Source organism: Vitis riparia, chromosome 12, assembly GCF_004353265.1.
Source record: "Vitis riparia cultivar Riparia Gloire de Montpellier isolate 1030 chromosome 12, EGFV_Vit.rip_1.0, whole genome shotgun sequence".
Lineage (NCBI taxonomy): Eukaryota > Viridiplantae > Streptophyta > Magnoliopsida > Vitales > Vitaceae > Vitis > Vitis riparia.
In genome coordinates, this window is record NC_048442.1 from 19,649,983 (window position 1) to 19,677,137 (window position 27,155).

The 27,155-nt window shown below is 32.6% G+C and overlaps 2 protein-coding genes and 1 pseudogene across 3 annotated transcripts; 2 read left to right on the plus strand and 1 right to left on the minus strand.

Moving 5' to 3' along the window:
* The first annotated feature begins 577 nt into the window (after window positions 1–577).
* LOC117925800 (trans-resveratrol di-O-methyltransferase-like) lies at window positions 578–15,420 on the plus strand. 2 transcript variants are annotated; one of them, XM_034844882.1, is made up of 3 exons: window positions 578–1,306; window positions 14,530–14,647; window positions 14,918–15,420. In XM_034844882.1, the coding sequence occupies exons 1-3, from the start codon at window positions 594–596 to the stop codon at window positions 15,218–15,220; spliced, it is 1,134 nt and encodes a 377-aa protein (XP_034700773.1). In that variant the 5' UTR covers window positions 578–593; the 3' UTR covers window positions 15,221–15,420. The 2 variants fall into 2 exon arrangements, with proteins under 2 accessions (XP_034700773.1, XP_034700774.1); XM_034844883.1 differs by lacking the exons at window positions 14,530–14,647; window positions 14,918–15,420 and adding an exon at window positions 1,729–2,224 and having other exon boundaries at window positions 578–1,364.
* Window positions 7,947–9,304, minus strand: LOC117925801 (annotated as a pseudogene).
* Window positions 15,421–20,988: 5,568 nt separating the features above from the next.
* On the plus strand, window positions 20,989–22,608 carry LOC117925802 (trans-resveratrol di-O-methyltransferase-like). The gene is made up of 2 exons (XM_034844885.1): window positions 20,989–21,773; window positions 22,138–22,608. The coding sequence occupies exons 1-2, from the start codon at window positions 21,003–21,005 to the stop codon at window positions 22,438–22,440; spliced, it is 1,074 nt and encodes a 357-aa protein (XP_034700776.1). The 5' UTR covers window positions 20,989–21,002; the 3' UTR covers window positions 22,441–22,608.
* The last annotated feature ends 4,547 nt before the right edge of the window (window positions 22,609–27,155 follow it).

Consider the following 27,155-nt stretch of genomic DNA (forward strand, 5'->3'; position numbering starts at 1 on the left):
ATAATCACATGTATGGATTTCTTATTCTAGAAAATATTTCTGCCAATTGGCTTAAAAAGTTTTGTCCACATCCAAAAATTTATATTTGCTTTTGGCCACGTTTCTGCATCTGTATCTGGACCAATTTTGTTAGTTCAATACCCCACAAAAGTATTAATTAATTTTGTTACACTAGTTAGACAAGAAATGGTTTTCCTAATGAAAGATATATATATATACTAATCAATCCAATAGAGAAAATTAAACACGCTTTCCCAGTCCCATGCATTTAGGTGATTTCAGTCAAAAAAAATATTGTAATCTCATTAATCCAATAGAGAAAATTAATGATTTATTAGTGAATATTGCAAAGCACAAGGACTGAACAGGAGTGGCATGTGATGGCGGATTTCGAGTCTGCCACAGCGTAATCTAGTGGACGGAATAACCATTTTTTTTTTTTATACATTTGAACGACCCACCTCTAGAATTCACACATGATTTTTGAAATTTATATTTTTCACGAGGTCCAATGCCCAATGCTATATAAAGAGGTTAAGGTTCCAGGTTGGAATACGAAAAAATTAGCAGCGTAAGAGGTCAGTGTGAGGTACATGGATCCGGCAAATAGTGAGATGTCAAGTGAGCTGCTTCAAGCTCAAGCTCATGTCTGGAACCACATATTCAATTTTGTCAACTCCATGTCACTGAAATGTGCTATTCAACTAGGCATCCCAGACATCATCCACAACCATGGCAAGGCCATGACTCTTCCTGAGCTGGTTGCTAAGCTCCCAGTCCACCCAAAAAAGACCCAGTACGTGTACCGTCTCATGCGTGTTCTTGTTCAATCTGACTTCTTCGCTGCGCAAAGAGCCCAACAGAGTGAGGAAGAAGAGGGGTATGTGCTTACGCATGCCTCTCGGCTCCTCCTAAAGGATGACTCCTTGAGCGTAAGGCCCTTCTTGCTTGCCATGCTCGACCCAACGTTAACTAAACCATGGCATTATGTGAGTGCTTGGTTTCAAAACGATGATCCCACTCCGTTTGACACTGCTCACGAGCGGACATTATGGGATTATGCTGGCCATGAACCTCAGCTCAACTATTTCTTCAACGAAGCCATGGCTAGTGATGCTCGCTTAGTCACTAGCGTGCTGGTTAAGGAGGGCAAGGGCGTATTTGAAGGGTTGAATTCATTAGTTGATGTAGGGGGTGGCACGGGAACAGTGGCTAAGGCCATTGCCAACGCTTTCCCACACTTGAACTGCACTGTGTTAGATCTCCCCCATGTGGTTGCTGGCTTGCAAGGGAGCAAGAACTTGAACTACTTCGCAGGGGATATGTTTGAGGCAATTCCTCCGGCCGATGCAATTTTACTCAAGGTATGTCTAAGTTTCTCTTATCAGTTACTTGGCTTCGTCAGGATTTCAAAGAATGAGAAAGATTTTTTAAAAATGTCACAAAATCATTATTTCCATTATCATTATTTCCTATTATTCTGTTTGAGATTTAAAAAAGAAAATCAGATGCTATTTGTTGTCTGTTAGTTAGGGTTCAAATATGCTAAAAATTATGGCTCAAAACGCTGCTTGTCTTTACCCTTTTAAATAGTCACCAGTCAACAGATCTCATTATTGTTTTATATCTTTCTACTTTGTAAATAGCCTAAACAGTCTTCCATTACTTTTTGCCTAAGTCTTCCATTAGTTTTTGTCCATTTCTAACTGGAATTCAAATTGCAAGCAGTGGATATTGCATGACTGGAGCGATGAGGAATGCGTGAAAATACTAAAGCGATGCAGGGAAGCAATTCCGAGCAAGGAAAAGGGAGGAAAGGTGATTATCATAGACATGATGATGAAGAACCAGAAAGAAGACTGCAAGTCCAGGGAAACACAGCTGTTCTTCGATATGCTGATGATGGTTATGGTCACGGGTAAAGAGAGGGAGGAGAAAGAATGGGAGAAGCTTTTCTTGGATGCCGGTTTCAGTCACTACAAGATAACACCCATTTTGGGTTTGAGGTCGCTCATCGAGGTTTATCCTTGATGTTGTAATTGCAGCTAATATGGAAAATCTAAGGGGATGGAATTAATAAAATCTGCTGAAAAAGATAAAAATTAATTAGGGTGGTTCTATTCGGATTATTTGGGCAGAAGAAATATATGTTGTATGGATTTCAGTTATAATATTTGTTAAGCTATGAATTTCTTCATACAATAGATATGTCAGACTTCCAATAATGCATGTCATTTTCTGTAATATTAAATTCGGCGGTCCACAATTGGTGAATAGTTGTTAATTTGTTTATTTCCAAATAGATCTGAAATGGTGGTCCACACGTAAGATGCGGTTTAAAGCATGTACAGCTTTAGAGATAGAGAGAGAGAGAGAGAGAGAGAGGTGAAAGGGAGATTCTTCAACGTTAGAATTCCTAATTCTACCCTTTCTATTTAAGTGGCTTGTGTTTATATTTTTAGTTGAAAAACTTATTTAAGAATGCCAAGTAACTAAATGGGATCTAAAAAGGAGGCTAAAAAAAGGTGATAACGGATGAAAAAACCTTAATAGTACTCAGTTGTGTGTCGAACCATTTACCAGTCAATAACAGCAAGAATGGAAACCAATTAGAGAACCAACTTCGGGCCTTGCTGCAGTGAAAGAAAGTTCTAGTGTGCGAATAATGAAAAGCTTAGTGCACATATAATGGATCTTTATGATTCTTCCAGTCAACATACCGAAGCATTTCCAATTCCAAACTTTCAGTCATAGAGCAAGCATACTCCACGACCTCTAATGTGGAAGAGAAATCCATGAGGAATGGCATAATATGCACAACCAGAGAGAAAGGGACTTCGTGACCTCAATTCAATGAATTGAAAGCACGACTAGATTCAAGGAAAAACTTGAGCTTTCCCATCATACTAATTTGAAATTCATTATGCATACAACTTGAAAATTCTTGACCAAGAGATTCATTAGTAGAAACCGTTGATATATGACACAAGAACATGGCAGAAATTTTATGACAGCAAAGGAAAAACAAAACTTTTTTAGTAAAGAAAAAAAACTTGGTATCTGGAAGTATATTTTTATTCAATGTGTTGCTCTTTATATAGAGCTGAAACATAATAGAAAGTCAAGAGAATTTGCTAATTTCAAGCCATGTCTAACCAATTCCTAATATCAAGCCAAATATATATATATAGAAAATATTTCCTAAAGACTTGGTCTATTGACCAATTATTCAACAATTTTTTGTTTGTCGTTCTGTAGCAACCTAAGGCACGTTTCCAATACTCCTCCTTGCCTTAGTAGTTGCAGAGGCCTATTTTGCTTTTTAAGGTTTCAAATCTAGCTTTTGGTAGAGCCTTGGTTAACACATCTGCAATTTGATCCTCAGTCTTGCAATAAAGCAGTTTAACTTCACCATCCTTTTGTTCTTCTCTTAAGTGATACAGCTTGATCTTGAAATGCTTAGTCTTGCCATGAAAAACAGAATCATTTGAAATTGCAATTGCAACTTGATTATCTACATGAATCTGTGTTGGCTCATTTTGCTTCATGTGTAGATCTGCAAGTATTTTTCTAATCCAAATTGCTTGATTTACAGTAGCATTGGCTACTACATATTATGCCTATGATGTACTTTGAGCTATCACATCTTGCTTCTTTAAGGACCATGAAAAAATTCCGGATCCAAAGCTGAAACAAAATCCTGTTGTACTTCTCATGTCATCAATAGAACCTGCCTAATCACTATCAGAATAACCATGAAGTTTAAAATTCTAACAATAAGAATATTTAATGCCATAATTTGTTGTGCCCTTGATATATCTTACAATCCTTTTGGCAGCTTGAAAATACACTTCACTGGCACAATGCATGAATCTTGAAAGCAAACTTACTGAAAACATTATGTCTGGTTTGGTGGTTGTAAGATACATCAAGCAACCAATCAGGCTCCCGTATTGGCTTTCATCCACTTTTTCTGCTCCATCATTTTTGCTAAATTTCTCATTCTGATTCATTGGTGTGCTGGTCCTTTTGCAATCTTCCATGTGAATTTTGTTAAGTATTTCCTTTGCATACTTCTTTTGACTTATGAAGACTCCATCATGATCTTGCTTCACCTCCATACCCAGAAAGTAGGACATCAAGCCAAGGTCTATCATCTCAAATACTTTGAGCATTTCAGCTTTAAACTCTTTTGCCAGTTTCTCATTGCTACCTGTTACAAACAGATCATCAACATAAATAGAAACTACAATTAAGTTAGCATCTGTTCCTTTTACATATAATGTAGCTTTACTTGGACTTTTAACAAATCCAAGACTTTGAAGATGTTCATTAATCCTACTGTACCAGGCCTTGGGAGCCTATTTAAGACCATATAAGGCCTTCTTCAACAAGTAGACCTTCTCCTCCTGTCCCTTGACTTGGAATCTCTCAGGTTGCTCTACATAAATTTCCTCTTGAAGATAACCATTTAAATATGCAGATTTTACATCCAATTGGTAAGTCTTCCATATCTTTTGTGCTGTCAAAGCAAGCAACATTCTGATTGTATCCAAGCGTGCTACTGGAGCAAATTTTTTTGAGAAATCCACTCCAAACACTTGACTATACCCCTTCACAACTAATTTGGCTTTGTATTTATTTACAGAACCATCTACATTAAGTTTGGTTCTATAAACCCATTTGACTCCAATGACCTTTTCTATGTTGAGGCCTGTCCACCAACTCCCATGTGTCATTCTTTTCAATCATTCTAAGCTCATCTTTCATTGCTTCAATCCACTTGTCATCCTTCTATGCCTCTTCAAATTCTGCAGGCTCAAAAACAGCAACATTGCTTCTTTCATAAACATCAGATAAGGACCTTGTACCTCTAACTGGGACATAATCTATGTCTTCATCAAAGTATTGCTGAACCTCTGGCAGTTGCATCTTTATTGACTCCTCCTAGTTCCATTGTCTATCCTTCATGAACTTGACATCTCTACTTACAAGAATTTTTCCATTTTGTGGTTGGAAAATTCTCTAAGCCTTGGAAGAGTTGCTATATCCAATGAAAACTCCTGGTTATGCCTTCTTATCAAGTTTGTCTCTTTTCACATGTGGCACATAAGAAAAACAGAGACAACCAAAAGTTCTTACATTATGCAAATCTGGTTTATAACCAAACTAGGCTTCAAATGGAGTTTTTTTTTTTTTTTTTTTTTTTTTTTTTTTTTTTTTTTTTTTTTTTTTTTCCGCAAAACTCTAGTTGGCAACCTATTCAGCAAAAAAATTGTAGTGTTTGCAGCCTCTGCCCACAATTTCTTTGACAACTCCTTCTCATGTAGCATACACCTTGTCATCTCCCTAATACTTCGATTTTTTCTCTCACTTACTCCATTCTATTGTGGAGTGTAAGGTGTTGTGAGTTGGTGCTCAATACCGGCTTCTTCACAGAACTTATCAAAAATTTCATTTGTGTATTCTTTCCTATTATCTAACCTTATCTTCTGCATCCTGCAAATGCTTTGATTCTCCACTCATGCTTTATATTTCCAAAATACATTAGCAACCTCAGATTTGGATTTGAGGAAATAAATCCAACAAAATCTAGTATAATCATCAATAAATGCAATGTAGTACTTACTACCATTTAAAGATGGTGTTTTCTGAGGTCCTCTAACATCCGTGTGTACCAATTGTAGCTTATGCATTGCTCTCCATGCTGTTTGAGGGAAGAGTCTTCTAGTTTGCTTACCATATTGACAAGCCACACAATCAGCTAGCTTGTCTTCCAGCAATGGCACACCTTTCACCAAATTATGTTTCTGCATATATAGAAGTCCAACATGGTGGAAATGCCTGAGCCTTCTGTGCCATAATTCTGCATTGCTTACAGTGCTTGAAAATGCTATTTGCTCATCCTCCATTAGATTTAGAGCAAAACTTTTTGCTCTCATTTTCACTTTGAATACATCTCTACCTTTCGTGTCTTTGATCATGCACCATTTGTCTTCAAATATGACTTTGAAACCTTTTTCAATCAGCTGTCCAACACTAAGCAGGTTTTGATCAATGTTAGGCACATATAAAACATCAGTAATATACTTCAAAGCTGTTAAGCTTTCTATAGCCATAGTTCATTTACCATTAACTGAAATAAATTCGCCATTTCCAATTTTTACTTTGGAAATGATAGTTTTATCAAGCTCCTTAAAGAGCTCTTGGTCATTGGTCATGTGGTTTGTGCAGCCACTATCAATTAACTAGGAATCGCTAGAGCTGTTACTTGTTGTGAAGCATGTTGCAACAAAAATTTGCTCTTCTTGATGTTGCTCAGTAGAAGCTTTTGCCTCTTCATGTTGTTGTGACTTGCAAATCCGCTCCATGTGTCCAATTTGACCACATTTCCTACACTTGACATCAGGCCTCCACCAACACTTCATTTGTGGGTGATTTGTCTTTTTGCAGTGTGGGCAAGGTGGATAGGTTCCATCCTTGTTTTTTTTGTTTTTGTCAGTCTTGTTGTTCTTCTTCTTATTGTTGTTTTTCTTGTCTTTGCCTCATCCTGAATTTTTTGCCTTTGCTTGAAGAGCACCCTCCATCGATTATTCTTTTCTTATCATTCTCCTTCGCTCTTGTGCCTGCAATGCATTCACCAATTCTGCCAAGGATATGCTTGACAAATCCTTAGATTCTTCTAATGAAGAAATTTTAGACTCATACTTTTCAGGTAGAGTTACAAGAAATTTTTGCACAATTCGTTCATCAGAGAAGTCCTTACCAAGCAACCTCACCTTGTTTACTATGCCCAACAACTTGTCAGAGTAGTCTTTGATGGTTTCTGTCTCCTTCATTTTCAGCATTTCAAACTCCCTGATCAAGTTGAGTACTTACATATTTTTGGTTCTTTCATTGCCTTGGTATTCCTTTTTGAGGTAGTCCCAAATATCTTTTGCTGACTCCAGGTTCATGATTCTTGTAAATATAGTGCTTGAAACAGCAGAGAATAAGTAGGCTTTAGCTTTAGACTTCCTGGTTTTCCTCTCTTTGTGGGTCTTAAGCTGAGTCATCGTAGGGTTCGCCGACAATGGGGGAACATCATAGTCTTCCTCCATAGCTTCCCAAAGATCTAATGCTTCAAGATGGACTATCATTCTAATAGCCTAGGCTTGATAGTTATCACCATAAAAAATCGGTGGTGCAACATGGGAGAAATTTGTTTTAGTTTCCATTTTTGGATTCACTCAACTCATAGATCCCTCAAGAAGAATTGCTCTGATACCAAATTGTTGATATATGACACAAGAACAGGGTAGAAATTTTATGACAACAAAGGAAAAACAAAACTTTTTCAGTAAAGAAAAAAAACTTGGTATCTAGAAGAATATTTTTATTCACTGCATTGCTCTTTATATAGAGATGAAACATAACAGAAAGTCAAGAGAATTTGCTAATTTCAAGCCATGTCTAACCAATTCCTAATATCAAGCCAAAAATATGTGTATATATATATGCATAAAATATTTCCTAAAGAGTTGGTCTATTGACCAATTATTCAACAATTTTTTGTTTACCCAGAACCGTAGCAACCTAAGGCACGTTTCCAATAGAACCAAATATGGTATCATCAATATATAAATTTACACAATAAGAATGTTATCATTTTGTTTTCATGAGAAAGGTTGTATCTACTTTTCCCATTTCAAACCAAATATGATATCATCAATATATAAATTTCATAAAAGAGTATCATCATTAATCGTTTTTATGAGCATGGTTGTATATATCTACTTTTCCCATTTCAAAACCTATTTCCCAAAGAAGTTTTCATAATCTTCACGAAGCTCTTGGACCTTGTTTTGAACCATAGAAAACTTTCTTAATTTAAAGACATGATTAGGAAATAAACACTTCTTCATTTATAAAAACATTTTTCACATCCATGACGTCCAAATCTGATTCATACATGATCAATAAACAAACAAGTACTAATTAAACTAAGAATTATCATGGGTAAACCTCAATGAGGGACCTTAAACCCAATGCTGGAGTTATCTTAAAGTGAGTGAAGCCTGCAGCCAAGAATAGCTTCTCCCATTCTTTCTCATTTCTCTCTTTCCCTGCAACTACAACCATCATAAGCATGTCTATGAAGAGCTATGTTTCCACCGCCTTATTAGCCCCTTTGTTGCTCTCCACTACCATGTCTATGATTATCACCTTTCCTCCCTTATTTGGAATCGCCCCTTTGCACTTTTTCAGTATCTTCACACATTCTTCGTCACTCCAGTCATGTAGTATCCACTGAAGATCATGTCAATCATAATTAGGAACACAAAACATAACAACTCCAAAGGTTGTTGAATATGTGCCAATATGGCCTGTTTTTTATTTTCATTTTTTTATATTCATTAATAGAGGAAATAAAGTAGAATGAAGTTAGAGATGACTTTTGGGTGTATTAAAAACCTCTTGACTAGAGAGGAGATTGCTATAGTGTTTTCTCAACAAAGGAGACAAAAGGGAGATTTAAGCCATATTCTTTTAGTAAGATTGCATCGGCCGGAGGAATTGCTTCAAATATATTCCCTCCAACAATCTCCAAGTTTTCACCAACCTCCAAGTTAGAAACAACATGTGGTTGACCAAACACAATGCACTTCAATTGTGGAAATGCTTTAGCAATGGCCTTGGCCATTGTTCCTATGCCGACCTCAACATCCACCAGAGAGGTCAACCCTTCAAACACCTCCTTATATTGTCTAACAATCATGTTTGCGATCAGCCGGGGGTCGCTAACTATGGTTTCATTAAATATATCGTTGAGCTTTAGTTCATGAATTGCGTAATCCCAAAATGACTTCCTACGTGCGGTATGAAATGGGGTGGGGTCTTCATTTTGGAACCAATCGCCCAAGAAATGCCATGGAGCGGCTAATATTGGATCCAGCTGAAGCAGCAAGAATGGTACTCCACTGAAAAACTCATCTTTTAGTAGGAACTGAGAAGCAAAAGTAAGTGAATACCCTTCTTCTTCCTCACTGTTATGGAGTAGTTTTTGTTGAGCAAAGAAGCCAGAGTGAACAAGAACACGCATGAGTCTGTAGAGGCGTGGAGCCTTTGTTGGTTCGAGCGAGAGTGCAGTGATCAGTTGAGAAAGAGCCATTGGTTGGCCGTGGCTGCGGATGACATCTGGAATGCCAAGTTGAATTGCACATTTCAGTGCCATTGAGTTTACAAAGTTCATTGTGTGCTTCCATGTATGGACTTGTGCTTGAAGTAGCTCAGTGGCTCTTTCTCGACTTCCCAAACATTCCATCGATCTTAAGCTTTTCTAATTTCCTTCCCTTTCTTTCATCCAAACCCTTACACACTGATCCTTTTATAATAATAGCAAGAATGTTCCCATACGATAATAATAATAAAACTATACAAATAAATTAATTAATTAATGCATAAGAAAAAGAAAAAGAAAAAAAGAAAGAAAGGGAAAACTACAATACGACTTTTGACTCTTAGTGTATTCCTATGGTCGTGTACATCCTATATGTTTGCATATCGGGGGAACAAGTGTTGAAAAACATCTTATGATCCAAGAATGCTGTAGTTGCAAATTTTTGGGTGGAGATGGCTATTGGGAGGTTCAACTTAGAAGACCCTTGAAAGATCGGGAGATAAAAAAGGTGACCCAATTTTTGGATCTTGTTTACCCTTTGAAAGTGCAAGAAGAAGAGGAGACTTCACTTTGGAAAGACAATAAGGAATAAATTGATTACATCTTGATTCATTATGTTAAGACAAGAGTTCTATGGACTTTTCTTTAGCAGTCTTTGGTTTGACATGGGCATTTCCAGTTTTAGTGAGAAACCTGCTTCTTAAGTTAAAATTTAAGGGGCTAGATAAGAAGAGAAGAACTATTTGGCACCTGGCTTAAGTTCGTTTATTTTGGTGTATTGTGTAATTAAAGAATTTTCGATAAAGAAGAGCTCTAATTAGATCAAATATTGAAGGACTTGTTCATTTAATCACCATTAAAGTGATCCCATGCTTCATTTGAAATAGGGAGCCCCTCTATATATTTTGGATTTTTTAAATGCTCTTTCTTACGGATAGCTTGACTTGTTTTTGTAGGCTAACCTTTTATATTTTTGGTGTTGTTGTTGTGATGTTTTGTGTATATTGTCTTATATACATTGGGTGCACACCTTCTTGTCAACGCTTCTTAATACATGCTCTTGTTGTCTATCAAAAGAGAAAAAAAAAGTGGTATCAAGGCCTCTATGATATCGCAAACTAAGTGTAAGATTAAAATCAAAATATAGGAATAATTTTTCCTATGGCAAATGTGATCAATGAAGGATCTATTATTCAATAAGAAGTTCATAAGGCCTTACAACATGTTGACAAATCTCCAATATATGACAAATGATGTATTTTAAGAGATAGATGATTAGCATGCTAATGCAATCCATCTAGATCTTTGGGATGTGGTAATACATAATGTGAATTTAACTTATAGGTAATAACCAAATATATTTGGAACAATTTGGAGTGGTTATACATAATGAAAAACTTGTCAAATAAATTATATTTGAAGGAGTTGTATGATTTACATATGACAAGAAATGCAATATACTATAAACCTTTATTACTTTAAATCAATTGAGTTCACAACCATTACAATTTGGGGCAATATTTGAAAAAAAGAAGTGATTTTGTTCAAAGAGGATGACCCCTATTAGTATTTTCATATTTTTTTTATAATTATATTTAATAAATTACTAGTAAAGGAAATTTTTTTAAGATTTGAAGGCTTAGTGTGTAGGCCATACCCTAAAGTACTTGTGGCTAGAAAAGAAAATTTAGAAAATGTACCTAGCAATTTATTGAAATTTCGGTTCTCAAATAGGCTCACTACTAAATATAAAATAGATCTTTTGCTAAAAAAAAAAAATTATGTTGATATGAAAGGTCATAAAATTAACTAGGGAGTAGATTTCATTAAAACAAATATTTATGTTAATGATCCACATATATGATAATGCAGTTGATATGTTGACCAAAGTATTCTTAGGGATAAGTTTAGACATTACCTGAACATTATTCATTTCTCATTTTGTTATAAGTATAAGGTTGGATATTCCTACTTATAAAATGAGTACAATTTATGATCAAAGATGAGTCCTCAAGTTTTTTTTTAAAAAATCAAGGCAATGGTGGCAACACGGAGTAAACGTAATAAAGACTCCATGGAAAAAGAGTGCACAAGTGAGGGTACCAACATGTAGTTCATAGCTTTGACGGATTATGGCATGTTGTAATGTATTGTACTTTTAATATACTTATATTGTAAGTTCAATATATTAGTTTAATATCCATTTGCCTCTTTTCTTTTCTAATTATTATTATTATTATCATCATCATCATCATCAATAACCTATCAACTAATAATAATATTAATACTAATACATATAAATAATATAATAATTAATTATAAATTATTGTTTTATTAATTATTATTTAAAAATATTATAAGTAACTTATCCAAAATAATAACAATAATATATATTATAATAGTTTGACAAATGATCATTTCATTCTAATAATTAAATATATAAAGTTATTATATTTTTTATTACATAGATTTTATAAATTTTGAAATGTTTAATTTTGCAATATAACTCTTAATAGCAACAATTTTTATAACAAAAACCATAAACTTTTTTAAAAAAATTGTTTTCTAAGGTTAATTTATAATAAAGAGAATTTTCAGGAGTATAGTATAAGACAACTATTCATAGGTGTTTGTTTTTTTTTTTAAAAATTAATTTAAGTTATGTCTTAATGTATTATATATTTAAAATATTAATATTGTAAGATTAATGTATTTTTGTCATAGTGAAAAGTGGGTTTTGACTCACTAATTTGAAAAAAATATAAAAAAAGAACCCCAACTTTTATAAATCAATTTTATTTTCATCAATTTAAAAACATTTTAAAATACACATACTTTTTCACAAGTCATATATTTGTTTCCAAAAATAATCTTTTACTTATTAGGTTAATAATACTAATTGACAATTTTTTTTAATGTGATAATGGATTTGAGATTAATAGAATTTGAAATTTTAAAAATTAAAAATATAATTAAAACTAAAAAAACTTCAAAGTTAAAAATATAAAAATAAATATTAACTTTCACTTACCTAAATCACATTAGTAGAAAATATAAATTCAAGAAAGAGTTGGAAATACAATGAGAGTCAATATTTTAATATTTTAATTTTTAAGTTTTTTTTTTGTTTTAATTGTATTTAATTTTTATGTATTTTAGTTTTAATTATATTTAAAATTTTAAAATTTCTTATTTTATTGTTGACAATTAACAAATTTTTTATTCAATTTTATTAAAAAAAAAAAAGAGAAGATGTGTGGATTTATATAACACAAGATATAAAATCATTATTAATTAGGAAATTAGAAAGATTTTATTTATCACTTGAGGAATTGGAGATTTTTTTTTTCAAAATCATTTATATATCAAATTATATAATTAAAAATTAGACTATATTTATTTGTAAGATACTTTTATCAAATTAAAATAATAAATTAATTTTTTGATAATTTTATTTAATATTATCAAGTAAATGGGTATTTTAGGAAATGATTATAAAAGTGCATGTATTTTAAAATATTTTTAAATGGATGAAGATAAAACTAATTTGTAAAAATTAAAGTTATTTTTATATATATTTTTTTAAATTAGTGATTTAAAATCCACTTTTCTCTTTGTTTTACTTATAACTTGAATATAATATTAGTAATAAAATTAATAATATAAACTAATATCATAAATAATAATATTAATGAGGTGTTAATAATAATAACAATAATAATTTAATTCCTCTTAATGTAGTACATAAAGTATAAAAAGTTAAAAAAAAAAAGAATATTTTTTTTAATAAAACTTACAAACTTTAAGAATTAAAAAAAAATAGAAATCATCTTCTAGGGTTTTTTGTAGTAGTAATAATCAAAATATAGTAATATTATTTTTAATATTAATAATTAATAGTAATAATGTGTAAAAAAAGTAAAAAAAAGAAAAAAAAAACAATAAAAAGGTGAAGTTAGATAAGAATAAACGGAAAAAAAAAAGTATAATTGAAATTCTAGATTGATTACTTATTTGAGAATTTGGAAGGAATTCTTAAACACGCTATCCCGTTTGGTTCATTATCATCCGTAATCCATTGCTAACACGTGAAACATATCTTTCGATATAATCACATGTATAGATTTCTTATTATAGAAAATATTTCTAACAATTGGCATAAAAAGTTTTGTCCACATCCAAAAATTTATATTTGCTTTCGGCCACGTTTCTGCCATCTGCATCCGGACCAATTTTGTTGGTCCAATACCCCACAAAAGTATAAATTAATTTTGTTACACTAGTTAGACAAAGAGGAAATGGTTTTCCTAATGAAAGATATATATATACTAAACAAATAAAAGCTACAGCAAAAACGTTTGGCACGAAACTTAATCTTTTCGCCCTTAAATGATAGGACGGACTCAGTCTTGCGCATAGGCTAGTACTTATCTTTTATATCCACTAAACACGATGAACTTGTTGTGGGCTGCTCTAATTAAAATATTACTGGGAATAGTATGTACATCCCTTTCCCAGTCCCATGCATTTAGGTGATTTCAGTCAAAAAAAATATTGTAATCTCATTAATCCAATAGAGAAAATTAATGATTTATTAGTGAAATTTTTGAAATTTATATTTTTCACGAGGTCCAATGCCCAATGCTATATAAAGAGGTTAAGGTTCCAGGTTGGAATACGAAAAAATTAGCAGCGTAAGAGGTCAGTGTGAGGTACATGGATCCGGCAAATGGTGAGATGTCAAGTGAGCTGCTTCAAGCTCAAGCTCATGTCTGGAACCACATATTCAATTTCGTCAACTCTATGTCACTGAAATGTGCTATTCAACTAGGCATCCCAGACATCATCCACAACCATGGCAAGCCCATGACTCTTCCTGAGCTGGTTGCTAAGCTCCCAGTCCACCCAAAAAAGACCCAGTACGTGTACCGTCTCATGCGTGTTCTTGTTCAATCTGACTTCTTCGCTGCGCAAAGAGCCCAACAGAGTGAGGAAGAAGAGGGGTATGTGCTTACGCATGCCTCTCGGCTCCTCCTAAAGGATGACTCCTTGAGCGTAAGGCCCTTCTTGCTTGCCATGCTCGACCCAACTTTAACTAAACCATGGCATTATGTGAGTGCTTGGTTTCAAAACGATGATCCCACTCCGTTTGACACTGCTCACGAGCGGACATTATGGGATTATGCTGGCCATGAACCTCAGCTCAACTATTTCTTCAACGAAGCCATGGCTAGTGATGCTCGCTTAGTCACTAGCGTGCTGGTTAAGGAGGGCAAGGGCGTATTTGAGGGGTTGAATTCATTAGTTGATGTAGGGGGTGGCACGGGAACAGTGGCTAAGGCCATTGCCAACGCTTTCCCACACTTGAACTGCACCGTGTTAGATCTCCCCCATGTGGTTGCTGGCTTGCAAACGAGCAAGAACTTGAACTACTTCGCAGGGGATATGTTTGAGGCAATTCCTCCTGCAGATGCAATTTTACTCAAGGTATATCTAAGTTTCTCTTATCAGTTACTTAGCTTCGTCAGGATTCAAATATGATAAAAATTATGGCTCAAAACGCTGCTTGTCTTTACCCTTTTAAATAGTCACCAGTCACCAAATCTCGTTATTGTTTTATATCTTTCTACTTTGTAAATAGCCTAAACAGTCTTCCATTACCTTCTGCCTAAGTCTTCCATTAGTTTTTGTCCATGGACATAGATTGAATTAATGATGCATACTTCCATTTCTAACTGGAATTCAAATTGCAAGCAGTGGATATTGCATGACTGGAGCGATGAGGAATGCGTGAAAATACTAAAGCGATGCAGGGAAGCAATTCCGAGCAAGGAAAAGGGAGGAAAGGTGATTATCATAGACATGATGATGAAGAACCAGAAAGAAGACTGCAAGTCCAGGGAAACACAGCTGTTCTTCGATATGCTGATGATGGTTTTGGTCACGGGTAAAGAGAGGGAGGAGAAAGAATGGGAGAAGCTTTTCTTGGATGCTGGTTTCAGTCACTACAAGATAACACCCATTTTGGGTTTGAGGTCGCTCATCGAGGTTTATCCTTGATGTTGTAATTGCAGCTAATATGGAAAATCTAAGGGGATGGAATTAATAAAATCTGCTGAAAAAGATAAAAATTAATTAGGGTGGTTCTATTATTTGGGCAGAAGAAATCTATGTTGTATGAATTTCAGTTATAATATTTGTCAAGCTATGAATTTCTTCATACAATAGATATGTCAGACTTCCAATACTGCATGTCATTTTCTGAAATATTAAATTCGGCGGTCCACATTTGGTGAATAGTTGTTAATTTGTTTATTTCCAAATAGATCTGAAATGGTGGTCCACATGTAAGATGATTTTTTCTCAATAGTACGGTAATTTAAAAAAGTTATGCTTAAATTATTATAGTAGAAGAAGTTATTACAAATATACGGTAGTTTTTGCCACTTAGGAGAGAGGATTTGCCACTTAGGAGAGAGGAAAGAGGAGAGAGGAGAGAGGGTGAACGAATAATTTTTTTTTTAAACCAAAATCATCTTTTTAAATTTCAAAAGTCAAAAGGGAAATTGTCTCTTCAAGAGACGAGTTCCATGAAAAAAAATATATATATATATTTTTAAAAAATTCCCAAATTATTATTTAAAAAAAAAAAAAACAATTCTTCAAGGGAACTCGTCTCTTGAGTTCCATGAAAATATATATATATATATATATATATATATATATATATATATATATATATATATATATATATATATATATATATATATATATATATATATTAAAAAAAATTCCCAAATTATTATTTAAAAAAAAAAAAACAATTCCTCAAGGGAACTCGTCTCAGACAAGTTCCCATGGGAAAAAAAATTCCCAAAAATTCCTCAACAGAACAGAGACGAGTTCCATGAAAATATATATATATATTTAAAAAAATTCCCAAATTATTATTTAAAAAAAAAAAAAACAATTCCTCAAGGGAACTCGTTAAAAAAAAAAAAAAACAATTCCACGAGGGAACTCGTCTCTTGAAGAGATGATTTTCTATGGGAAAAAAAATATATTTTTTTTAAATATTTTTTTTAACAAAAAAATACCCAAATTAAAAAAAAAAAAAAAAATCCTCAAGGGAACTCGTCTCTTAAAGAAACGAGTTCCCATGGAAAAAAAAAATTCCCAAATTATAAAAAAAAAAAAAAAAAAAAAAACAATTCCACAAGGGAACTCGTCTCTTCAAGAGACGAGTTCCCATGGGGAATTTTTTTTTTAAAAAATACCCAAATTAAAAAAAAAAAAAAAAAACAATTCCACAAGGGAACTCGTCTCTTCAAGAGACGAGTTCCTATGGGAAAAAAAAAATTTTTTTAACAAAAAAAATACCCAAATTAAAAAAAAAAAAGGGAAAAAAATATATTAAAATTTTTTTTTAAATATTCCCAAATTAAAAATAATAATAATAAAAAAAAACAATTCCACAAGGGAACTCGTCTCTTCAAGAGACGAGTTCCCATGGGGAATTTTTTTTTTAAATATATATATTTTTAAAAAATACCCAAATTAAATAAAAAAAAAAAAAAAACAATTCCTCAAGGGAACTGTCTCTTCAAGAGACGAGTTCCCATGGAAGAAAAAATATATTTTTTTTAAATTCCCAAATTAAAAAAAAAAAAAATTCCTCAAGGGTCCATTATATATATATATATATTTAAAAATTCCCAAATTATTATTAAAAAATATATTTATTTTTTTTTAAAAAATAACAAATTATAAAAAATATATATTAAAAAAAATTCATCAACGTAACTCGTCTCTTCAAGAGACAAGTTCCCATAAAAAAAATTCCTCAAGGGAACTCGCCTCTTAAGAGACGATTTCCCTTTTGGAATTTTTTTATATTTGAGATTTTTTTTTAAAAATATATTAATTTTTTTCATGTGAAGAGACGAGTTCCCTTGACGAATTTTTTTTTTTTAATTTGGGATTTTTAAAAAAAAAAAATTTTTTTTTTTCATGGGACCTCGTCTCTTGAGACGAGTTCCCTTGAGGATTTTATTTTTTTTTATTTTTTTTTATGGAAACTCGTCTCTTCAAGAGACGAGTTACGCTGAGGAATTTTTTTTTAATATATTTTTTTTATAATTTGGGATTTTTTTAAAAAAAATAAATATATATTTTTTTATGGGAACTGTCTCTTCAAGAGACGAGTTCCCTTGAGGAATTGTTTTTTTTTTTAAATAATAATTTGGGAATTTTTTTAAATATATATATATATATATTGAGAACTTTTTTTAAAAAAATATATATTTTTTTTCCTGACGAGTTCCCTTGATGAATTTTTTTTTTTTTAATTTGGGAATTTTTTTTAGAAATTTTTTTTTTTAAAAAAAATATTTTTTCTCCCATGGGAACTCGTCTCTTTAAGAGACGAGTTCCCATGAGGAATTGTTTGTTTGTTTTTATTTATTTATTTATTTATTTAATTTGGGTATTTTTTTTAAAAAAAATATTTAATTTTTTTTTTCCGATGGGAACTCGTCTCTTCAAGAGACGAGTTCCCTTGTGGAATTGTTTTTTTTTTTTTGGGAATTTTTTATAATTTTTTTTCCCATGGGAACTCGTCTCTTGAAGAGACGAGTTCCCTTGAGGAATTGTTTTTTTATTTTATTTTTAATTTGGGTATTTTTAAAAAATAAAAATAAAAATTTTCCCATGGGAACTTTCCCTTGTGGAATTGTTTTTTTTTTTTTTTTTTTTTTTTTTTTTTTTTTTTTTTAATTTGGGAATTTTTTTTATAAAAAAAATATTTTCTAAAACAAATTTTTTTTTTTTCCCATGGGAACTCGTCTCTTGAAGAGTCGAGTTCAAGAGACGAGTTCCCTTGATGAATTGTTTTTTTTTTTTTTTTTTTTTTTTTTAAATAATTTAGGAATTTTTTTAAATATATATATTTATGAAACTCGTCTCTTCAAGAGACGAGTTCAATATATTTTTTTTTTTTAATTTGAGAATTTTTTTTTAAAAAGAGTAAAAGTAATAAAGACTATGGAAAAAGAGTGCACAAGTGAGGGTACCAACATGTGCCTCATAGTTTTGGCAGATTATGACATTTTGTAATGTATTGTACTTTTAATATACTTATATTGTAAGTTCAATATATAGTATAAATTGTAATACCTACAATTTGCATCTTTTTCTTTTCTCATTATTATTATTATTATTATTATCATCACCATCATCAATAACCTATCAACTAATAATAATATTAATACTAATACATGTAAATAATATAATAATTAATTATAAATTATTGCTTTGTTAATTATTATTTTAAAAAATTATAAATGACTTATCCAAAATAATAATACTAATATATAATATAATAGTTTTTCAAAGGATCATTTCATTCTAATAATTAAATATATAAAGTTATTATATTTTTTATTATTTAGATTTAATAAATTTTGAAATGTTTAATTTTTCAATATAACTCTTAATAGCAACAATTTTTATAACAAAAACCATAAGCTTTTTAAAAAAATTGTCTTCTAAGATTAATTTATAATAAAGAAAATTTTAAGGAGTATAGTATATGGCAGTTATTCATAGGTGTTTGTTTTAAAAAAATAAAATAAAATAAAATAAAATAAAATAATGTCATAATGTATTATATATTTAAAACATTAATATTGTAAGATTAATGTATTTTGTTATGGTGAAAAGTGAGTTTTGAGTAACTAATTTGAAAAAGATATAGAAAAAAACCCCAACTTTTATAAATCAATTTTATTTTCATCCATTTAAAAATATTTTAATATACATATACGTTTTGAGAAGTCATATATTTGTTTTCAAAAATAATCTTTTACTTATCAAGTTAATAATATCAATTGACAAATTTTTTTAACGTGATAATGGATTTGAGATTAATAAAATAAGAAATTTTAAAAATTTAAAATACAATTAAAACTAAAAAAAATTTTCAAAGTTAAAAATATAAAAATAAATATTAACTTTCACTTAGCTAAATCATACTAGTAGAAAATATAGGTTCAAGAAAGAGTTGGCAATATAATGAGAGTCAATATTTCATTTTTTAAATTTTTTTTTTTGTTTTAATTTTATTTAATTTTTATGATATTTTTTATTTTTAAAATTTCTTATTTTATTATTAATGTCAATTAACAAAATTTTTATTCAATTTTATTTTTAAAAAAATGAGAAGTTGAGTGGATTTATATAATACAATATATAAAATCAGTGTTAATTAGAGAATTAGAAAGATTTTATTTATCACTTGAGGATTTAGAGAATTTTTTTAAAAATAATTTATATATATATATATATATATATATGTCATATTATATAATAAAAATTTAGAATAAATTTATTTGTAAGATACTTTTATCAAATTAAAATAATAAATTAATTTTTTGATAATTTTATTTAATATTATCAAGTAAAATGGTATTTTAGGAAATAATTATAAAAGTTTATGTATTTTAAAATATTTTTAAATGGATAAGATAAACTAATTTATAAAAATTAAAGTTATTTTTTTTTTATATTTTTTCAAATTAGTGAGTTAAAATACACTTTTCTCTTTGTTATACTTATAACTTGAATATAAAATTAGTTCTATTAATAATAAAATTAATAATATAAACTATTATCATAAATAATAATATTAATGAGGTGTTAATAATAAAAACAATAATAATTTAATTCCTCTTAATGTAGTACATAAAGTATAAAAAATAAAAAACAAAGAATATTTTTTTAATAAAACTTACAAACTTTAAGAATAAAAAAAAAATAGAAATCAACTTCTAGGGTTTTTTGTAGTAGTAATAATCAAAATATAGTAATATTATTTTTAATATTAATAATGTGTAAAAAAAGTAAAAAAGAAAAGAAAAAAACAGTGAAGTTAGATAAGAATAAAAGGAAAAAAAAAAAAGAAAAGTATAATTGAAATTCTAGATTGATTAACTTTTCAAATCATTATTTGAGAATTTGGAAGGAATTCTTAAACACGCTATCCCGTTTGGTTCATTATCATCCGATTTGGGTCATTATCATTCGTAATCCATTGCTAACACGTGAAACATATCTTTCGATATAATCATCCGATTTCTTATTATAGAAAATATTTCTGCCAATTGGCATAAAAAGTTTTGTCCACATCCAAAAATTTATATTTGCTTTCGGCCACGTTTCTGCCATCTGCATCTGGACCAATTTTGTTGGTCCAATACCCCACAGAAGTATAAATTAATTTTGTTACACTAGTTAGACAAGAGGAAATGGTTTTCCTAATGAAAGATATATATATATATATACTAAACAAATAAAAGCTACAGCGAAAACGTTTGGCACGAAGCTTAATCTTTTCGCCCTTAAATGATAGGACGGACTCAGTCTTGCGCATAGGCTAGCACTTATCTTTTATATCCACTAAACACGATGAACTTGTTGTGGGCTGCTGTAATTAAAATATTACTGGGAATAGTATGTACATCCCTTTCCTAGTCCCGTTTAGGTGATTTCAGTGAATTAACCCAATAGAGAAAATTAATGATTAATTTATAAGTGAATATTGCAAAGCACAAGGACCCAACAGGAGTGGCATGTGCTGGCGGATTTCGAGTCTGCCACAGCGTAATCTAGTGGAAGGAATAACCATTTTTTTGTATACATTTGAACGACCCACCTCTAGAATTCACACATGATTTTTGAAATTTATATTTTTCACGAGGTCCAATGCCCAATGCTATATAAATAGGTTAAGGTTCCAGGTTGGAATACGAAAAAATTAGCAGCGTAAGAGGTCAGTGTGAGGTACATGGATCCGGCAAATAGTGAGATGTCAAGTGAGCTGCTTCAAGCTCAAGCTCATGTCTGGAACCACATATTCAATTTCGTCAACTCTATGTCACTGAAATGTGCTATTGAACTAGGCATCCCAGACATCATCCACAACCATGGCAAGCCCATGACTCTTCCCGAGCTGGTTGCTAAGCTCCCAGTCCACCCAAAAAAGACCCAGTACGTGTACCGTCTCATGCGTGTTCTTGTTCAATCTGACTTCTTCGCTGCGCAAAGAGCCCAACAGAGTGAGGAAGAAGAGGGGTATGTGCTTACGCATGCCTCTCGGCTCCTCCTAAAGGATGACTCCTTGAGCGTAAGGCCCTTCTTGCTTGCCATGCTCGACCCAACTTTAACTAAACCATGGCATTATGTGAGTGCTTGGTTTCAAAACGATGATCCCACTCCGTTTGACACTGCGAACGAGCGGACATTATGGGATTATGCTGGCCATGAACCTCAGCTCAACTATTTCTTCAACGAAGCCATGGCTAGTGATGCTCGCTTAGTCACTAGCGTGCTGGTTAAGGAGGGCAAGGGCGTATTTGAAGGGTTGAATTCATTAGTTGATGTAGGGGGTGGCACGGGAACAGTGGCTAAGGCCATTGCCAACGCTTTCCCACAGTTGAACTGCACTGTGTTAGATCTCCCCCATGTGGTTGCTGGCTTGCAAGGGAGCAAGAACTTGAACTACTTCGCCGGGGATATGTTTGAGGCAATTCCTCCTGCAGATGCAATTTTACTCAAGGTATGTCTAAGTTTCTCTTATTAGTTACTTGGCTTCGTCAGGATTTAAAGGGATGAGAAAGATTTTTTAAAAATGTCACAAAATCATTATTTCCATTACCTTTATTTCCTATTATTCTGTTTGAGATTTAAAAAAGAAAATCAGATGCTATTTGTTGTCTGTTAGTTAGGGTTCAAATATGCTAAAAATTATGGCTCAAAACGCTGCTTGTCTTTACCCTTTTAAATAGTCACCAGTCAACAAATCTCATTATTGTTTTATATCTTTCTACTTTGTAAATAGCCTAAACAGTCTTCCATTACTTTTTGCCTAAGTCTTCCATTAGTTTTTGTCCATTTCTAACTGGAATTCAAATTGCAAGCAGTGGATATTGCATGACTGGAGCGATGAGGAATGCGTGAAAATACTAAAGCGATGCAGGGAAGCAATTCCGAGCAAGGAAAAGGGAGGAAAGGTGATTATCATAGACATGATGATGAAGAACCAGAAAGAAGACTGCAAGTCCAGGGAAACACAGCTGTTCTTCGATATGCTGATGATGGTTTTGGTCACGGGTAAAGAGAGGGAGGAGAAAGAATGGGAGAAGCTTTTCTTGGATGCTGGTTTCAGTCACTACAAGATAACACCCATTTTGGGTTTGAGGTCGCTCATCGAGGTTTATCCTTGATGTTGTAATTGCAGCTAATATGGAAAATCTAAGGGGATGGAATTAATAAAATCTGCTGAAAAAGATAAAAATTAATTAGGGTGGTTCTATTCGGATTATTTGGGCATAAGAAATATATGTTGTATGGATTTCAGTTATAATATTTGTTAAGCTATGAATTTCTTCATACAATAGATATGTCAGACTTCCAATAATGCATGTCATTTTCTGTAATATTAAATTCGCCGGTCCACATTTGGTGAATAGTTGTTAATTTGTTTATTTCCAAATAGATCTGAAATGGTGGTCGGCCGGAAAGACAGAATTATACCCTTTCTATTTAAGTGGCTTGTGTTTATTTTTTTTAGTTGAAAAACTTATTTAAGAATGCCAAGTAACTAAACGGGATCTAAAAAGGAGGCTCAAACAAAGTGATTATCGATGGAAAAGCCTCAATAGTACTCAATTGTGTGTCGAACACCTGACTATTCGACAACAATAAGAATGGAAACCGTTAGACTATCAGAATCTTCAACAAAAAATCCAGGAGTATTTGCACTAATTCTTCGCTCCATCCATTCTGTTACTAATTCAAAATAATCCAGCTGTTAGCATAACTTACTCCTACAAACGTGTATTTGATTGTTTCCTTATCATACGCTTGACATTTCAATTGTACAACTATAAATATAATGGAAAACTACACGACTTAGGTGTGTTAGCCAAGCCAAAGATATCTCGTGCGCTCATCAATATGTTGAATAGTTAAGATCTTACATGGTATCAGAGCAACATCCTATAAGCTCATGCTTTCCAAACGATCCTTTCTCAACGACACCTCCATCCCTGAACCTATCCTACCTCCATCTACCATCACTATTTATGTTAAGCTAGACGACTCCCACAATTATTTGGCATGGAAAATGCAGTTCCTTAATCTCATTCGAGGACACGACTTAGTTGGCTTCATTGATGGTACTGATGCCTGTCCTCCAAAAAATCTTGCCTCTGGTTCATTAAATCTTGCCTATATTGTTTGGCAGAAAAAGATATTTGTCTCATTGAATGGATCCTTGCATCTCTTTTGGAGAAACTTGTTTCCACTATTTATGGATTAGAAACGTCTAAGCAAGTCTGGACTATCCTGCAGACTCACTTTTCTTCTCAATCTCGTTCCCGTATTTCCCTTCTTAAACGTCAACTTCAAACATTGACTCAAAGTACCAAATCCTATTCCGAGTATCTTGAAAATGCCAAAAATCTTGTAGATCAATTGGCAGCAGTTGGTAAGCCTGTTGACGATCAAGACTTGATCTCCTTTCTTCTTGGTGGCATGCAATCATCATACACACCATTTGTCATATCTTTTAATTTTTCATCCCGTGACACTGACTTCACATTCGAAGACTTTCAAGTCGAATTGCTGGGCTATGAAAATCTTCTAGATGTCCATTAATATGTTCTTGGCACGAATTGTACTCACTTTGCATTTGCTGCAAACAAATCTAAGGCACTTACTTATGTGAAAAAGAAATGACCTCCACTCCCACCCACAAATATGTAGAATGCAAGTTCCTTTAATTATCGGCTACACCAGCAGACTAGATCTACTTCTCCACAACTCCCCAACAATCGCCCGGTTTGTCAAATTTATGGTAAATCTGGCCATACTGCTATTGATTGTTTTCATCGTTTTGATTATTCATATTAAGGTCATTTCCCTCCTCAAGATCTCGCACCAATGGTGGCTGAGACTAATGCCACATTTGATCATCAAGTTTGGTACATGGATAGCGGTGCCAATGCCCATATTACATCAAATGCAACTAATCTCACTCATCAACAGTCCTTTCGTGAATCAAAAATTGTAACTGTCAGAAATGGTTCAGGTTTGCAAGTTCTTAATACTGGTTCTACCACCTTTAACTTTGGCCAATCAAATTTTCATCTAAACAAAATTCTCCATTGCCCGTAAACAACTACCAATATTATCCCTATCAATCAATTTTGTTTAGATAATAATTGTTACTTTATATTAATTGCTAATGATTTTATCGTGAAGGAGAACCTAACAGGCATAATTCTACTTCAAGGTGTGGTTGAAAACGACCTATATCCACTAGATGGGTGCAAGACTTCTCATAAGAGCCTCACGTGTCTTTCGACAACAACAGGAGTTCGAGCTAATGTAGATACTTGACACTCAAGACTAGGACATCCTTTTAGTGTCATTTTAGATAGTTTGTTTCATTCAAATAAACTCTCTATCAAAGGTCATTCAAATAAAATAGAGTTTTGCTTAGCTTGTCAACTTGGTAAAGCTAAGAAACTCCATTTTCTAGAGTCTAGTCATTAGTCTTCTACTCCTCTTACTTTAATCCACTCTGATGTATGGGTTTCCCTTGTGCAATCAACTGGTGGTTGTTCCTACTATGTTTTGTTTATTGATGATTATTGGAGATATTCCTGGCTATATCCTTTGCACAGAAAATCTGATGTGTTTGCAACTTTTTTTAAATTTAAAACCATTGTAGAAATTTTTTTCTCAAAATCAATAAAGCAATTCCATATAGATAATGGTAGAGAGTTTACTTCCAACCAGTTTATAATTTTTTTGATTGCACAAGGGATATACCATAGGTTGACTTGCCCACACACTTATCAACGAAATGGAATTGCTAAGAGAAAACATAGACATATCTAAGAAATGGGACTCACACTTCTAGCCCAATCAAGCTTGTCCCCCCAATATTGGGTTGATGCGTTCCTTACTTCAGTGTTCTTAATAAACAGATTGCTTACCAAAATCTTAGATTACATAACACCTTACTTTTTGCTTCATAAAACTGAGCCAACTTATATGGACTTGCGTGTTTTTGGATGCGCTTGCTATCCACTTCTTCGACCATATAACGACTATAAGTTAGCATTTCGAAGTAAAAAATGTCTTTGCCTAGGCTATTCTAAGTGTCAAAAAGGATATAGGTGTCTTGACTTAGCAACTAAACGGGTATACATCTCACGACATGTCATATTTGATGAGAAATCTTTCCCAACTAAGGAACTAGCCGAGAAGACCACATCTCAAAGAACAAATCCTATTGCAGGTAAACCACTGATGATTCCAAGTTCAATTATATCTAGTAATTTATTATCTAACATTTTTGCAGCTGTGCCACCTTAAAATGATCATTTTTCTTCTTTAGTTGAAATGACAATTCTTGAGGCATCAAACTCTGGACAACAATCTCCACCTCCCGCATCCAATGATTATTCTCTTCCTCATCCTCCTCCCACTTTCAATTTTGAAAATTCCATTGACCCATAAATTGTCATCCCACCAATATCTCCTTCTCCATAGGTGTCACAAGAACTCGATAATACCTTAAACAATCCAATTGTCCAGCCTACCTTCACTCAAATTCAAACACGTTCCAAAACAGGTCACTCTCAACCAAAATCATTTCCTGATTACAAATTATTCTATAATACCTAACATCCTTTGCAAGCTTTTTATGCAGCCTTGGATACTCCTGAACCAATCTCCTACACTCAAGCAGTTTCGGATCCACAATGGCGTGCTGCAATGGGAAAGGAATTTGATGCGTTGATAGAAAATGGGACTTGGTCTCTATGTCCTCTTCCACTTGATAAACACATTGTCTGGAACAAATGGGTACACAAAATTAAGAGGAGACCAGATGGCAATATTGAACGTTTTAAGCCTAGACTTGTGGCCAAAGGGTATGATCAAAAGAGTGGTGTGGACTACCATGAAACTTTTTCACCCGTGATTAAGCCAACTACTATTAGTTTAGTTTGGCTATTGCAGTTCATTTTAATTAGCCCATTCGAAAATTGGATGCGTCGAATGCATTTCTACATGGATTTCTAGATGAAGAGGTGTTTATAGAACAACCAAAAGGTTTTGTTGATGAGACCAAACCGAATTATGTTTGCAAATTACATTAGTCTCTTTATGGTCTTAAACAAGCCCTAAGAGCCTGGTTTCGACGATTATCACAACAACTTATTGAGCTTGGTTTTCAAGAATTCGTCAATGACTACTCTCTGTTTACTTTACATACAAAAAATGTCAGAATTTTTGTCTTAATATATGTAGATGATATTTTGATGACAGGATCTGACATCTTAGAAATTACCAAACTCATTTAACATATGTAGAGTATTTTTCATGTCAAGGATCTTGCTTATTTGTCTTATTTTTTAGGTGTGGAGGCTGATAGGAGCTCACAAGGACTACATTTATGTCAAACCAAGTACATTTGTGATCTCTTAGACTGGACTCAAATGGCTGGTGCCAAGCCATTTGCATCGCCTACGGTGGCAAGTACCAAACTGTCTAATACAGAAAGAGAACTAATATATGATCCTTCTACTTATCGACAAATCATTGGGGCACTCCAATACTGCACAATAACATGTCCTAATATTTCTTATGTTGTTAACCAATTATGTCAGTATATGGACCAACCAAGAACTCCACACTGGTAGGCTATGAAGCGAGTTTTTCGCTACTTAAAGGGCAGTGTAAACCATGGACGGTTCTACACACCATCTCCTCTACAATTACATACCTACGGTAACTCGGATTGGGCATGCAATCCAGACAACAGAAGGTCTACCAGCGGCTATGGAGTTTTTCTGGTTAGAAACCTAGTTTCTTGGAGCTCTAAGAAACAAAATGTGGTATCTCGTTCAAGTACCGAAGCCGA

Bases quoted from the DNA above. Each gene is read 5' to 3' on its own strand.
- LOC117925802 (XM_034844885.1), top strand. From the start codon at position 21,003: ATGGATCCGGCAAATAGTGAGATGTCAAGTGAGCTGCTTCAAGCTCAA. The intron at 21,774-22,137 runs GTATGTCTAAGT...AATTGCAAGCAG, and splicing joins CAGATGCAATTTTACTCAAG to TGGATATTGCATGACTGGAG.
- LOC117925800 (XM_034844882.1), top strand. From the start codon at position 594: ATGGATCCGGCAAATAGTGAGATGTCAAGTGAGCTGCTTCAAGCTCAA. The intron at 1,307-14,529 runs CTACTTCGCAGG...CCCACACTTGAA, and splicing joins CAAGGGAGCAAGAACTTGAA to CTGCACCGTGTTAGATCTCC. The intron at 14,648-14,917 runs GTATATCTAAGT...AATTGCAAGCAG, and splicing joins CAGATGCAATTTTACTCAAG to TGGATATTGCATGACTGGAG.